Genomic DNA, 17,328 nt, shown 5'->3' on the forward strand with positions numbered 1-17,328 from the left:
GTGTTCGCACTCGGGCGAATTGGGGGCGCTCTTCGGACCTTCTCCATTCGTCATCAGGCACGGACCTTTTGTATCTCTGGTTATCCATTGCAAACAGAGCATTTGTTTTGGTTCCATGGCGTGTCCATGGATGGCGACTCTGAGTTATTTTCGGATATATCTTGGTTTCGAGCCCTGGCTCCGGATCAGGATGTATCTCTTTTCTTTTTATATCGCCACTCATGCTATGCTGTGAGGGTGGCATCCGTTTTCGAGAGTTCCTTGGCAGAGCTCTCCTCCATCGTGGAGATCTTTGAGGATTGCAGGAGGGATCTCGCGTCCCCTCGGCGCACCCGTCCTCGGATCGGGGTCCACACTAACAAAGGCACTTGTGCCAAGTTGATGGAGTAAAAAGAGGTAGGGCCATATTGAAAACAACTTGGGTAGAAATAGTGAAAGCCATAGGCACACCAAAGAAATTGCAAAACTTGAAAGCTCTTTGTAGAACATGAATATTACAGGAATACAATTTGGGAAAAAGTGGAAGTTCTTTTTTTTCCTTCACGTGTAACTGTTTAAATACATGAGTAGTTTGAATAAAGAAAGACTCATAAGATATCTACTACTTTGTATGCTGGATAGATACAACTACTAGCTAAACTACCCACTTTAATAAAACTTTTTCCTATGGCTATACCAAACGATTAGTCAAACTACAAAAAACTAAATGACTTCCTAAATTAGAAGGACTCTAGAGAGAGTCGGTGGTGATGACGTTTGAAGATGACGTTCAAGAGAAAGTATTTACTTCATCTTCTTTCTCTCTGAATTTCTTAAGTTGCTAAATATTAAAGCAGAAAAAAAGGCCAACACAATCAAGGATATCAAAAAAAGGAAAAAAGATCTTACATGATTATGATTATATAACAAACAAATCATGCATATTCATTGAGTGCTCTACTTTTGGATCGAGTGCTTGCAAAAGGATGGTCAAAACTCTATAGAAGCATTATTCCATCACATTCAAAGGGTAAAAAACACAATTAGTGGAATAGTTACTACTTAATAATGCCTGCGTAATCGAGATTTTTAAAACCTGAATTTCTCATTTTTCAAACTGAAAACCTAGATTCTAAAATCCGCATATCCAAACGGCCCCTAAGTCAATAGAGAGAGAGAGAGAGGCATTCACATTTTCTTCTCCTAGATGGAAATTGATACATTTTCTCTTTCTAGAAGGTACCCATCTTTGATTTTGGCAGTTAGACTTCTCTATAGTTTAAGACTTTCCTAGGCTGTGAGCGTCAAGGTAAGGCGGCTCCAACTCTCCATTACTGGCTGTCCATATATTAAATTTAAAATAGAACGTTCTTAGTAGTTAGAAGGGAAATTGAATCTGCACCACCTTGTTTTGATAATGACACTCTTCTCTCATACAAGATAACAACCACACACGGTCTGCCAAGAGCTCAAATGTACTTGTTATTTTGTTCGCCTCATCATAAGTGCACCTTAGTCTTTAAAACCGAGTTTCCCTCAGCTTCAAAAACTTGAAGAACGTTCTTCGTCTTTGTGCATGAAAAGTCTTATTTACTTAGTGAAAGCAGAAATTTTGTTTTTCAACGTACAAATTAATTATTCAAAGAAATGATAAACAAATGTTGCCTTGGAATAACATGGAGGACCTTGACTCGCAAACCACCAGAATCGAGGGTAGGATGAGCAATTGATATCACCGATCATCTTTCGCATGTTGAAGATAGTCTGAAATGGAGTGATCCTAACCGTTGGATGGAGAGCTTGCAAATGGATGGTCAAAAACTATAATTTATAGAAGAAAAATAACATCATATTCCCAAAAACTATATAGAAACAACATTCCATCAAACTCAAAGCCTCAAAAAACACATTTAGATCAAGATATTGAATCGTAGTCCGATTTAAGAAAGGAATCGAACTTCTTTGGATATTATAAACCCTTCTCATTTGAATTAGTATTGACTTTAGAAACCTGTATTGATACTTTGAACTTCTGAATTAGCTTTGAGTCCATCATGCTATTTTGTTTCACCTACTCTTACTTTTCTGAACCTTTGAAATAACTGTTTTGAAATACTGTTATGAACATCTGTTATGAACTCTGAACCTGTGAACTATTTGTTTGAATTTTGAATATTCTGAACCATTTGAATATGAACCTTGAACATTTGGAACACTTCTGTGGAGGCTTGGATAATTTCTGGACCCTGCCATATGGGGGTAAAACATTTGGCAACTCTGGACCCACCGTGGGGGTTGTACACTGAAACTTCTAGCCCGTCAGTGGGATAAAACACTGGCCCTGTCGACTTGCATCTGAACTTCAGGAACTGATTCCGAACACCTTGGACTGTCGATGTATAAGCAATAACATGTTTTCTGAACCATGCCGATGACTCTGAAGTGTATTTGAATTCTGAACCTTCTGTACATGAACTCTGAAATCTCCGACTTTGATCCGATCTAAGATTTGGAATTTAGAACCATATTTGACATGCGCTTATCACTGTTTATGCCTAATGAATCAGTTAAGACCTTTGAACTCAGTTTTGACTTTGAGTTCCTGACCCTATTGAATCCTGACATGCTAGACTGTGCGTAGAGTAGTGCTTTATTATGTACCGAGCTTTTCAGCTGACTGTGGTTATTTAATATTTTTCAGGTCTTGGCCCTCGTGAAGATAACGAGGAACATGACGCTTAGCTTTGGATTTGGACTCAGAGATTTAGTTTAGTTATTTCAGTTTATTAGAAAGTGAGTACGTGAATAAAATGTAAAGACATTATTATTTATTTGTTTGACTCTTTGGAGAAGAGATGAGATTTGATTTGACTCTGCTGGGTTCGCATTCATCATTACTTCGATATTTTAGTTATGAAATGCCATGTTATTTTCTGTTATTGCTTTGCAGCCTTGTACATGTGTGAGATTCGTCTTGCAGGTGTATGGCGCTGTCATGTCCTACACCTAGGGTGGGATTTAGGGCGTGACAGTTCCCCAACAAGCTCAACGTAGTGCGTGTGTAAAACTTAACAAGAGAGAAGAAGAAGTGTGTAAAACGTAGTGCGTGCAGACTTGTGAAGGCACAAAACCATACGCACACCAAAGAAATTTCAAAACTTGAAAGCTCTCTGTCAAGAACATGAATATGCACTCTCTGATAAAAAATAACATGAACACAATTTGGGAAAAAGTGGAAGTAATTTTTTTATTTTTTTTTCATTCACGTGTAACTGTTTAAATACATGAGTACTTTGAATAAAGAAAGACTCATAAGATATCTACTACTTTGTATGCTAGATAGATACAACCACTTGCTAAACTACCCACTTTAATAAAACCATTTCCTACAGTTATCCCAAACGATTTAGTCAAACTACAAAAACTAAAAGACTTCCTGAATTAAAAAGACTCTAGAGAGAGTCGGTGGTGATGACGTTTGAAGATGACGTTCACAGGTATTTGAAGAGAAAGTATTTACTTCATCTTCTTTCTCCCTATTTTCTTAAATTGCTAAATATAAAAGTAGGAAAAAAGCCCAACACAATCAAGGATATCAAAAAAAGGAAAAAATATCTTACATGATTATCATTATATAACAAACAAATCATGCATATTCATTGAGTGCTCTACTTTTGGATCGAGAGCTTGCAAAAGGATGGTCAAAACTCTATAGAAGCATTATTCCATCACATTCAAAGGGTAAAAAACACAATTAGTGGAATAGTTACTACTTAATAATGCTTGCGTAATCGGGTTTTTTAAAACCTGAATTTCTCACTTAAAAATCAAGAAACGCTGTCAGGAGTGGACAGCATACATCAGCTTGATCATGAACCCTCTCTTACACTGTTTTCAAACTAAAAACCTAGATTCTAAAATCCGCATATCCAAACGGCCCCTAAGTCATTAGAGAGAGAGAGAGAGAGAGAGAGAGGCATTCACATTTTCTTCTCCTAGATGGAAATTGATACATTTTCTCTTTCTAGAAGGTACCCATCTTTGGTTTTGGCAGTTAGACTTCTGTATAGTTTAAGACTTTCCTAGGCTGTGAGCGTCAAGGTAAGGCAGCTTCGACTCTCCATTATTAGCTGTCCATATATTAAATTTAAATTAAATAGAACGTTCTTAGAAGTTAGAAGGGAAATTGAATCTGCACCACCTTGTATTGATAACGACGCTCTTCTCTTATACAAGATAACACACGCTCTGCCAAGAGCTCAAATGTATTTGTTATTTTGTTTGCCTCATCATAAGTGCACCTTAGTCTTTAAAACCGAGTTTACCTCAGCTTCAAAAAGTCATTGTCCATGAAAAGTCTTATTTACTTAGTGAAAGCAGAAATTTTGTTGTTCAACGTACAAATTAATTATTCAAAGAAATGATAAACAAATGTTGCCTTGGAATAACATGGAGGACCTTGACTCGCACACCACCAGAATCGAGGGTAGGATGACCAATTGATATCACCGATCATCTTTGGCATGTTGAAGATAGTCTGAAATGGAGTGATCCTAACCGTTGGATGGAGAGCTTGCAAATGGATGGTCAAAAACTATAATTTATAGAAGAAAAATAACGTCATGTTCTAGAAACAGCATTCCATCATACTCAAAGCCTCAAATGTGCTTTTTTGCCCCCGAGGTGATCCAAAGTGCACCTTAGTCTTGAAACTGAGTTAATTTTCACGACATTACAAAGACTGGAGGAAGGAGTCTTCCAATTTGTGCGTGAAAAGTTCTTTGTACGTGGGAAAAGAAGTTTTATTTTTCAAAGACATGAAACACAAATGTTTCCTTGTAATAACATGGAGGACCTCGACTCGCACACCTCTATTCACATGTCATAATTTTTCCATTTTTACCTCCCCATAGAGATCAATATAAATAGGGGCTAAGCTCTTTTGTACAATCACCTTCAATTGGATGCCCTTTGCTCTTCAAACAATTTCCTCGTTTTACCCTTTACAGGAAAAAAATATGACTTCAGACCCTTCACAAGCCCTCATCTTCTCCATCGCGATCGTTGCGATATCTTGGATCGCATGGATGATCAAGAAATCCATAAAGGGGAACACATCGCCTTTGCCTCCGGGTCCACGTGGGTTACCATTGATCGGTAACCTTCCGTTTCTCGAACCCGAGCTCCATCGATATTATGCCAAATTATCTGCCATCTATGGCCCCATCTTCAAGCTCCGACTCGGCAATAAGCTGTGTGTTGTATTGAGCTCCCCGTCCATGGCGAAGGAGGTCCTCAAAGACCATGACACCACCTTCGCCAACCATGACATGCAAGCTGCGGCACTTCTTACTGCCACTTATGGTGGGTCCGACATTGTGTTGAGTCCCTATGGTCCAGAATGGCGCATGCTCCGCAGGGTTTGCATCCAAGAGCTTCTCAATACTGCTAGCCTTGACGCCGGTCGAGTCCACAGACGACTACGGGTTCATCAGACCTTGAGCGAAGTGTATGCCAAAATTGAAACCCCGGTTGATGTTGGTGAGAAGATAACTCAAACAATCTTCAACACCATGACGAGCACCCTATGGGGTGGCACACTCAAGGGGAATGAAGAGACTAGTGTGGCGTCGGAGTTTCGGCATATCATGTTGGAAATCGGGGAGCTCATTACACAACCCAACATTTCTGATCTATTTCCTCTTCTAGCCAGATTTGATATACAGGGCGTCCAACGTAAAGCAAAGAACCTCATGTCATGGTTCGATAGGATATTCGAATCTATCCTAGATCAACGGATGAAAATGAATGCAGAGGTAGGAGAGGCGAATCACGACATTGGCATGAAGCAAAACAAGGATTTCCTCGATATCCTTTTGAACCTCAAGAATAAAGAGGACCCCAAAACACCATTGACAATGACACACATCAAGGCCTTGTTGCTGGTAATTTTCTATACTTAATCTATGAATATTTAGGGCTCGTTTGTTTCGGATTTTAGAATCAGTGTTGAGTCCAAAACCGATTCAAGGCAAAATCGTGCATTTAATTTGATAGTTTTAGAACCGATTTTGGACTCAAATAGATTCTACATCCCAAGCAAATAACTGACTGTTGTGATGTAGAATTTATCAGAGTACAAAATGATTCTACACCTCGGAACAAACATCCGATTTTTCTAAGAATCAGTTTTATACTAAAATTCGATTCTCAAAACGCAAAATAATAGTGGTTTTGCGTCTTAGGCATTCATATAATTTATGACCGTACATTAAGGCTCATGTGTTTATTTGATTTGTGGGTGCAGGACATGGTAGCTGGGGGGGTCGACACAACATCAACCACATTAGAGTGGGCCATGGCTGAAATGATGCACAAACCCGAGATAATGAAGAAAGCTCAAGAGGAATTAGAATCAGTAGTGGGGAAGGATAAAATTCTTGAAGATTCCCATTGTGCTGAATTGCATTATTTAGAAGCAGTGGTGAAAGAAGCACTACGTTTGCACCCTCCCAATGTTTTCTTGATCCCTCACAGTGCAATTGAATCATGCGTGGTGGGTGGATACACCATCCCAAAAAACACTGCCATCTTTGTGAACTTATGGGAGATACAGAGAGACCCTTCCCTGTGGGACAATCCCTCAGAGTTCATTCCTGAGAGGTTCTTGAGTAGTGCCACTGCAGGTAATAAATGGGATTATAGGGGCAATGATTTTCGTTATTTTCCATTTGGGTCAGGGAGGAGGATCTGTCCAGGGATCTCTTTGGCTGAGAGGTCTCTAAAATATGTATTGGGTTCTCTCTTGCATTCGTTCGACTGGAAATTACCGACCGGAACCAAGATCGATCTTGCGGACAAGTTTGGCCAGGTGATAAAGATAGCAAACCCCGTCGTTGCTATACCCACGCCACGATTATCGAACCCGAAACTCTACGATCTGCTCTTAAAAGAAGAACCATGATGATATTAATCCAGTAATGGGTGATTGTTGTCTTGGGGATATGCCTTTTGTACTCTTGTATTGTAGTATATTTGAATAAATAAATTTATTTCTTTAATTATCAATAAAAGTCCTACAATAATTTAGCTTCTCCCTTCAAATAAATTTTATGCACCTTCTAATCGTGTTATCATTTAATTATTTTACTTGACACATGCATTTAATGGTTTAACTAGTAATTATCTATATAAAATTTATGTCTCCACTCAATCATCTGTTGTACAATCATGAGAGAGAGAGAGAGAGAGAGAGAGAGAGAGAGAGAGAGAGAGAGAGAGAGAGAGGAATATCTGTTTCCTGTGGACCCCGATCCGAGGACGAGTGCGGCGAGGGACGCGAGATCCCTCCTGCAATCCTCTAAGATCTCCACAACGTGAAGGAGAGCTCTACCAAGGAACTCTCGAAACAGGTGCCACCCTCACAGCATAGCATGAGTGGCGATACAAAACGAATGAGATACATCCTGATCAGGAGCCAAGGCTCGAAACCGAGATGTACCTAAAAATAACTCAGAGTCGCCATCCATGGACACGCCATGTAACCAAAACAAATGCTCTGTTTGCAATGGATAACCAGAGATACGAAAGGTCCGTGCCTGATGACGAATGGAGAAGGTCCGAAGAGCGCCCCCAATTCGCCCGAGTGCGAACACTTGGTCTCTTATGCCATTTATTATTAACCTTGAAGAGTTTTAGGCGAAAATCATGTGAAATGGGAACAATCCTCAGGAGTCGTCTACCTAAGCATGCATTTCCTGAGAATACAAATAATAAGCACACAAAATAAAATAAAAGATGTGTCGCCTAATGATTGCTAGGTTATGAGTGACATACCTAACTGGTGTCTAAGTTCTGGTGGACGAACACATGCATGCTACAGCTAAAGGTATAGGGTCTGCACAAGAAAGTAAGAAAACACAACAAAATATACAATATAACAACACAACAAATCCTAAGACTCTAAACGATTTAGCCCGAGTCCTCGGATGGTCTGGTATTCATCCAAAGAAGCCTACGTATCCCCGCCTCCACGAGAATCAAGGCAACGTAGTTCTTCGCGCCTATTCTAAACTAGGATGCCTAAGACACCTAGACCTCTATCTTAGACTCGATCTAAAAGACCGGACCAGTTCTTAAAGCTTCTTGTACGATTATTTAAATTCCAGTGAATTGTAGATTTTAGGACACCCTATATGCCCTAACTGAATGCCGGTTAGCCCTAAGCTAATGCGGGTGGTTCCTACAACCTATGTGTAACTAGGCTGTGCGTCATAAGGAAAACAATGGGATCACTAGCGCATCCTAGACCTAGTCATCAGTCGGCGATGTGAATCGCCAACTGACCGGACGGAGGCGAAACAGACTCCTAACTCTAACACAAACACAAACAAAACACACAACAATCAAACAACACACCGAGGACGAAACTCTTAACTCTAAAACAAACGCAAACAAGCACATGACAAATCAAAGACTAAAACCAAAGACAAACCCCTAACTCTAAAACGCTCCTTCTAGGACAAAGTCCTAACTCTAGAGGAAGATTTTTCGAAAACAGGTTTATGAAATATTTTTGTACTTTTTTAAAGAGTTTGAATGATTTATTTACAAAGGTTTGGCTGGACCTGGGATAAGAATCCCAAGCTGCACTACGTACCTCGTGGAAGAGGATCAAGCCAACGTAGTTCGAAACGAACTCTCAAACTACGCTTCGAAAAGAAACACTCAACACTTTAGATTTTTAAGGTTTTTTATGTTTTTCAAATATTTTTGATATTTTTAAAGTTTTTAAATGTTTTTGAGTTTCAAATTTCTGATGTTTTTGGATTTTAAAGCTTTTCCAATGCTCTAAACCTTTAAATGTTTTCAATCTTAAAAGGAACACGCAAGTAGTACCACAAACTAGGGCAAAGCCCTAAATCTAAAGGGGAAACCCCGAATAAGCAACTAGCGTCTCAAAGAGACGAACCACAACAAGAAAGATAGCGTCCCAAGAAGAGAGAAAACGATCCAAGATCGCAAGCAAGCAAAGCTCTAATAAGACTGAGTTAGCCTCTAATCAAAAGCGAAGTAATCAACAACTCTAAAGGAGAAACTCCGAACTAACAACACTAAAGAGGGGGAACAAATGAGTCAGAGACTCTCTAATAACACTACCGAGTCAAAGACTCACTCTAAAAGAGGAGGCCACTCTAACATGAGGCTAGGTAAGCCTCCTAAAGGGGAAACTCTCTACATGAGACAAGGCTTGTCTCCGAGACACAAATGACGTAAAAAGGAATAAAAGACCCTGTGCATATTTGGCAAAGGTAAAACACCCAGCCGGGCCGGACAGCTGCCTAGCCCTAGGGTGCAACAAATGTGCAACCCAATACCCATAAGGGTAGGGGTATGCTGCCAAGCCGAGTAGGGTGTTCTCCCAAAACCAAACGACGCACAAAGAGGAGGTTTAGCAAGAGAATGAGACTGGGCAAGTCTCCTATATACAAAGGAGGGGTATGCTACTTGGACTGAGCAAGTCCCCTAAGGATGGGCTTGGGCTAGCGCTTTCATCGCCCTCGCAATGAGAGGGGATTCTAGTATCTAAAGAAATTTAACAGAAATCTATAAGACTGTGTTAGTCTATCGAAGAGAGAAGAAAAGGCTACCAGATAATCTCAAATTTTCAATCAATTATTATAAAAAACAAATCAAATATCAGCAAAATATGATCTACAACTAAAGAGTGCACAACCTGTAGAAATCATAAAATGATAAACAACATTAATTAGTCCAGACCAGCCGCTGGATAACCTAATAAAGCAAAAACAATATCAAACACTTCTATGCCCAAACACAAACACCACCCCAATATGGGGATGAAATCAGATGATGCTAAAGTAATCATCTGATATCATAATACACATGATAATATTTCTAATCCCGTCTTGAAATCAGACAGTACTCATGTCGATAATATCGAATAGAGTAGTCATCTGATCTCCTTCTTTCTTAAAACAATTTATTTAAATAAAAGAGAAATAAATATCATAAGCCTCAAGATACTCTCACCTGAATAATCCATTTATTACCGTCTTCAAAACCTAACTCAAATGCTTAATATAAGAGAAGTGTTAAATCTTCAATATATTCAATAATATTCCCAATTTGTAAAAATTTTAGTGCGTAACAAGGGTATCAACTTATGTAGTAGATTCAAGTGCGAAAACACTGTGAGCCACAAAATACAAAGACGGGCTCCAAGTAACCTTATCATTGCCCAGAGAAGAGTTCTTTTTTTTATAAAAAAAATGGTTAAAAGAAATCCAAAAAGGCTGGGTGGGCCTACTAAACAAAAGAGGGGAGCGCTACTTGGATTGAGCGAGTCCCCTAAAGATGGGCTTGGGCTAGCGCCTTCATCGCCCTTGTCTTGCAATGACAAGGAAATCTAACGTCTAAAACTACCTATAAGAGGTTATCATAAATTGGCTGATTATAAGTCTCAAAACAGGAGCATAGTGAGTGTCCATATGCTAGAGCTATCAGTAACAAAATCATCCAGCACAATGATCGGAATATAAGAAGAGTACAAATGAAACCAAAGAAAAGGATAACCTGAGCATTATAAAAATAGAAGATCTGCTCCACTCCCTTACAAGATATACAACACTGGTTGCAATCACGGCATAACAAATCGAAAACCTCCTTTCCCCCTTGAATATGTACATTCCCTAATCAAAGATTAGACTAATATGGGCTTTGAGGCTCATAACCCACTCCTGCGCTCTTCTCCTTGCCAATGATGTAAATTCCCTGCAATTGAGACTCTACAATCAGAAACTGAGATAAGAACAACCAAATTCCAAAATAGAACCCTGCACCCACCCCCTTCAAACCGGAACAGGGAAGAAATGCAAACTATGTTTTTTTTTTTTTTGCTCTCCCAGTCCAAGGGTGGAGATACAACAACAAGGTACAACATATGCCTTACAGCTCCCACTATTTTCTTCGACTTGTAGACTTTCCAAGTTAAATAAAAAAAACATGAAAGAAATGAAGCTGGAACCAAACCAATCCAATGAAGGCAAAATTCAAACCATGCGTCAAAAGAGAAATTTACAATCTACAGACCACGCAAATTAAACAAGGAATTGAATTGAGAGATGAAGAAGAAAAAAAAGAGACAATGAAAATTACCTTTCTTGCGACCTCTCCTCTATGCTAACCTAAGATTTTTGGCCTAAGAGGTTAAGCTCCTGCTTCTTCTTCTCTTTAGCTTCGAACAAACAAGTCCAAAGCTGAAAACCTTGCCGGAATAGTTGACGATTGCCGGAGATCGGGAAGAGGTCGTCAAACGGGGTTTGCAGGGATGGTGAGCGAATGAGGGTTTGATGGTGGAAATGCAAATCTCAAAGAGGGTAAATGAGAAAGGGTCGAATGTGATGGAATCTGTTGGAATTGGGATTACAGAGAGTTGAGATGGGAATGGGTTTAAGGGGTAGTGATGAGGGTGGAGGTGAATCTGATAGAAGAAGGTTTCAATGGTGGTTAGGTAATGGCTGAAAATTGGGGGTAGGGGGTGGTCGGATTTAATGGTGGCTGAGAATGGGGGTTTGACGGAGAGGCCGGATTCCGGTGATGGCCACCGGAGAAGAAGAAGGAATGGTGGTGATGACTGGAGAAGGGAAACCCCAAACCCTCTCTTTCTCGCTCTCCCTCCCTCTCTCTCTCTCTCTCTCTCTCTTTGCTACCCCCTCTCAAGAAGATTTTCAACGAAAAATCCCTCTATTCTCCTCACTGGTTTTCTTCTCTCTTTTTTTTAGAAAATGGGTTTTAAATGAGAAGGGGTTTGGGAGGTGAAATGGAAAGTCTGTTGAGGGTTTTGATTTGGGTTTGGATCGGGATTTGATGATGGGAAGAGGAGATGGAGGGTATGGTGGTGGTGGGTCGGAGGTTAGCAAAGTCTTGCCGGAATCCATGGAGGCTTACCGGAGAAAATGGGGTTTGGCCGCGGATTTGATGGAGACGGTGGTTGCTAGGGGTGGAGATGATGGAGATGGTGAAGATAGGGACGGTGGAAGTGGTGGTGGTGCCGATGATGGTGGTGGAAGAGTAATCGGCCGGCGGCTCTCTCTCCTCTGTAATCTCCCATTGTTTTTGACGAAAATGAGGCTCCCCTCCTCTTTTTTTGAAAATGGGATCCTCCCTCAAACCCTAATTCGTTTCCCTTTTAAGGGAAATGATATATTCATACACCCCCTCCTTTGCTCTGGACAGCCCTACTAGTGTATTTCTCACTCTCATTCATCCTAAATGAGGTGGTCTAAGCAGAAAACAGGGCACACTTTCTCTTCTTTTCTGGATTGATATGGGCACCTTCCTGAATGGAAAATCCGCTCCCCCCTCTGCCTTTGCACCGTGCACACTGCACTACGCTCGTTTGCTGGGTAAACCCCGACGGCTTTCGACGAAATTTGGCGGACACATTATTGAGGTTCTAAACCAGGTTAGGGCATATTTGGGAATACTAATTCACTTGTTTAGAGGAACCTTATTCAGAATGACAATTTCGGGTTCGGTCAAAATGGGGTGTCTACAGTTTCCCAATTATTATTTTAGTTTCTCTTTCATTTCATTGATAAATCTAAATAACCAGAATGAGTTTTTATTTGGTGCCCGACCATCAAGTCTCGTGTGGGCCCCACTAAAACTATCGCACCTAAAGGCCCAATTTCTTGTAGTGTTACTATTTGAGAGGCTGCTGTTGGATCAAACATCAAGGGTGGTATTCTGTCGTACCACCCACACAGGACTTGTTGCTCGGGCACCATATAATTTCTCATAACCTTATATGTGGAAGAGTTAAAGAGATATCAAACAATAATTTCATTTCGTCACGTCGTTTGATAGAGATGTCTTTTAAGGCAAGCACTGTTTTAGTTATAAAAAATGATCATGTATGGTATGGACCCATCGCCATGTCTATGGTGATTGAGTCCGTGAATATTGTTGTCCATCACAAATCTGGCCTATTTCTCTTGTCATCACTCCCACAGGAAGATTCAAGACCTTTGATCTCTCATGGCGAAAGACAAATCTTTTAAGATATCTTTAAGCCGTTGGTTTTTGCATTCCTTAATCTTGCAATAAAATCCTTGTTCTATTCAAAGAATTGAAATATCTTCTCAGACGAGTTGTTAAGGAAAAGATGACATGAACCCACGCCAACGTGGATGAGAATTGAGTCCATGAATAATATTACCTATCACAAGTTGATGCAGTCCTCGGAGCGTGGAAATAAGAAATAAAAAACATGGTAGTTCCAACATCAGTTGCCCATATATATTCATCTAACTCCACTCCCTATTTAGAATGACAGTTTTTACACCATAACCATGGATACTTTGTTTTACATCCACTACTGAACATACAAAATTCTAACAGCAATGCACAAATGATTTCCAGGTTAAAATAAACCTAATACAAAGGAAAAAGAAAAAAGAAAGTAAACTAAAAATAAAACATCTCTCTCTCTCTCTCTCTCTCAAAATATTTCGAAAATTCGCTATCTCTAAAAATATATATTTCCAAACTTTCAAAAAAATTTAGTTCCTGTAAATACCCAAAAATACCCCTCACTTAAATTTTCGTCCCCCTCTTGAAAAGAGGGGCATTTTTGTCTTTTCATGTTTAGGTCAGATTAGGGCTTCCTAATAAAGCCTATAAATTCATCTTTTTGTGGCTAAACAAACCCTAAACGTTTTATTAAGCCCCAGAGATAGAAATCAGAGAAAGAGAAGGAGAAGACCGAGGAGATCGCGATTTTTGAGTCGAACCCGCGAGTCCAGGTAAGATCTATGATCTATGAAAGATTTGGATAGTTAGAAATCCTAAAACAAGGGTTTGAAAAGAGAAAAGAAATAAGATCTTTGATTAATATGAATTAGAAATAAGAATATTTGGGTTGATCTTGAGTTTTCTTGGATCCGATGTTGATTTACGATTCCAAAGAACTCAAAATCAATATATATGAATATGAATTCAGAAACTAGAACTTTGGAGATTCGACGAAGAATCTTTGGTGATTTCTTTCTTAAATTATACTTATGGAATTCGGAGCGTAAAATCAGATTTAATGGATTCCTCTCGTCGATACGAATCTATCGGATCCGACCTCGCGCGTTTTGAACCCCAAACAAAGGAGTTATGGCCGTTTTAGTGAAAAAACGGTGGAAAATCGCGTTCAGAAGAAATATGGATCCGCGCGTGGGGCGGACGTCCGGACAAATGGCGGACGTCCATGAGTACCAAGTTTGGCGACAGACGGATCCTCGGACGTCCGTAATTCTCGGACGACCGGAGCGACTTATTTTTCCAAAACTTCGAAAATTCATAACTTATTCAAATGGGCCCTTATTTGTCACTTATGTTCTGTTTAGATCATGATATTGAATCATAGTCCGAATTAAGAAATGAATCGAACATCTTTGAGGTACGTAATAACGTACTACTTTGGGTATTATAAACCATTCTCATTTGAATCAGTAATGACTTTGGAAACCTGTACTGATACTTTGAACTTCTGAATTAGCTTTGAGTCCATCATGCTATTTGTTTCACCTACTGTTACTTTTCTGAAGGTTTTAAATAACTGTTCTGAAATACTGTTATGAACATCTGTTCTGAACTCTGAACCTGTGAACTATTTGTTTGAACTTTGAATTTTCTGAACCATTTGAATATGAACCTTGAACATTTGGAACACTTCTATGGAGGCTTGGATAATTTCTGGACCCTGCAATATGGGGGTAAAACATTTGGCAACTCTGGACCAATCGTGGGGGTAGTACACTGAAAGTTCTGGCCCGTTAGTGGGATAAACTGCTGGCCCTGTCGACTTGTATCTGAACTTCAGGAACTGATTTCGAACACCGTGGACTGTCGGTGTATAAGCAATAACATGTTTTCTGAACCATGCCGATGACTCTGAAGTGTATTTGAATTCTGAACCTTCTGTACATGAACTCTGAAATCTCCGACTTTGATCCGATCTAAGATTCAGAATTTAGAACCATATTTGACATGCACTTATCACTGTTTATGCCTAATGAATCAGTTAAGACCTTTGAACTCAGTTTTGACTTTGAGTTTCTGACCCTATTGAATCCTGACATGCTAGACTGTGCTTAGAGTAGTGCTTTATTATGTACCGAGCTTTTCAGCTGACTGTGGTTATTTAATATTTTTCAGGTCTTGGCCCTCGTGAAGATAACGAGGAACATGACGCTTAGCTTTGGATTTGGACTCAGAGATTTAGTTTAGTTATTTCAGTTTATTAGAAAGTGAGTACGTGAATAAAATGTAAAGACATTATTATTTATTTGTTTGACTCTTTGGAGAAGAGATGAGATTTGATTTGACTCTGATGGGTCCTCATTAATCATTACTTTGATATTTTAGTTATGAAATGCCAGGTTATTTTCTGTTATTGCTTTGTAGCCTTGTACATTTGTGAGATTCGTCTTGCAGGTGTATGGCGCTGTCATGTCCTACGCCCAGGGTGGGGTTTGGGGCGTGACAGTTCCCCAACAAGCTGAACTTAGTGCGTGTGTAAAACTTAACAAGAGAGAAGAAGAAGTGTGTAAAACGTAGTGCGTGCATACTTGTGAAGGCACAAAACCATAGGCACACCAAAGAAATTGCAAAACTTGAAAGCTCTCTTTCAAGAACATGAATATGCACTCTTTGATAAAAAATAACATGAATACAATTTGGGAAAAGTGGAAGTTCTCCATTTTTCTTTTTTTTCCATTCACATGTAAATGTTTAAATACATAAGTACTTTGAATAAAGAAAGACTCATAAGATATCTACTACTTTGTATGATAGATAGATACAGCCTCTAGCTAAACTACCCATTTCAATAAATCTCTTTCCAATCGATTTAGTCAAACTACAAAAACTAAAAGACTTCCTAAATTAGAAAGACTCTAGAGAGTGTAGGTGGTGATGACGTTTGAAGATGACGTTCACAGGTATTTGAAGAGAAAGTATTTACTTCATCTTCTTTCTCCCAGTTTTCTTAAATTGCTAAATATTAAAGCAGGAAAAAAGCCCAACACAATCAAGGATATCAAAAAAAGGAAAAAATATCTTACATGATTATCATTATATAACAAACAAATCATGCATATTCATTGAGTGCTCTACTTTTGGATCGAGAGCTTGCAAAAGGATGGTCAAAACTCTATAGAAGCATTATTCCATCACATTCAAAGGCTAAAAAACACAATTAGTGGAATAGTTACTACTTAATAATGCTTGCGTAATCGGGTTTTTTAAAACCTGAATTTATCACTTAAAAATCAAGAAACGCTGTCAGGAGTGGACAGCATACATCAGCTTGATCATGAACCCTCTCTTACACTGTTTTCAAACTAAAAACCTAGATTCTAAAATCCGCATATCCAAACGGCCCCTAAGTCATTAGAGAGAGAGAGAGAGAGAGAGAGAGAGGCATTCACATTTTCTTCTCCTAGATGGAAATTGATACATTTTCTCTTTCTAGAAGGTACCCATCTTTGGTTTTGGCAGTTAGACTTCTGTATAGTTTAAGACTTTCCTAGGCTGTGAGCGTCAAGGTAAGGCAGCTTCGACTCTCCATTATTAGCTGTCCATATATTAAATTTAAATTAAATAGAACGTTCTTAGAAGTTAGAAGGGAAATTGAATCTGCACCACCTTGTATTGATAACGACGCTCTTCTCTTATACAAGATAACACACGCTCTGCCAAGAGCTCAAATGTATTTGTTATTTTGTTTGCCTCATCATAAGTGCACCTTAGTCTTTAAAACCGAGTTTGCCTCAGCTTCAAAAAGTCATTGTCCATGAAAAGTCTTATTTACTTAGTGAAAGCAGAAATTTTGTTGTTCAACGTACAAATTAATTATTCAAAGAAATGATAAACAAATGTTGCCTTGGAATAACATGGAGGACCTTGACTCGCACACCACCAGAATCGAGGGTAGGATGACCAATTGATATCACCGATCATCTTTGGCATGTTGAAGATAGTCTGAAATGGACTGATCCTAACCGTTGGATGGAGAGCTTGCAAATGGATGGTCAAAAACTATAATTTATAGAAGAAAAATAACGTCATGTTCTAGAAACAGCATTCCATCATACTCAAAGCCTCAAATGTGCTTTTTTGCCCCCGAGGTGATCCAAAGTGCACCTTAGTCTTGAAACTGAGTTAATTTTCACGACATTACAAAGACTGGAGGAAGGAGTCTTCCAATTTGTGCGTGAAAAGTTCTTTGTACGTGGGAAAAGAAGTTTTATTTTTCAAAGACATGAAACACAA

The 17,328-nt window shown here is 39.2% G+C and overlaps 1 protein-coding gene across 1 annotated transcript; it reads left to right on the forward strand.

Annotated features, from left to right (window-relative positions):
* Positions 1 to 4,939: 4,939 nt before the first annotated feature.
* Positions 4,940 to 7,050, forward strand: LOC143848694 (cytochrome P450 monooxygenase 76AD131-like). The gene is made up of 2 exons (XM_077357689.1): positions 4,940 to 5,924; positions 6,287 to 7,050. The coding sequence occupies exons 1-2, from the start codon at positions 4,944 to 4,946 to the stop codon at positions 6,941 to 6,943; spliced, it is 1,638 nt and encodes a 545-aa protein (XP_077213804.1). The 5' UTR covers positions 4,940 to 4,943; the 3' UTR covers positions 6,944 to 7,050.
* Positions 7,051 to 17,328: the final 10,278 nt, after the last annotated feature.

Source organism: Tasmannia lanceolata, unplaced genomic scaffold (genome assembly GCF_043159265.1).
Source record: "Tasmannia lanceolata isolate RefF3 unplaced genomic scaffold, GAP_Taslan_0.1 ptg000016l, whole genome shotgun sequence".
Lineage (NCBI taxonomy): Eukaryota > Viridiplantae > Streptophyta > Magnoliopsida > Canellales > Winteraceae > Tasmannia > Tasmannia lanceolata.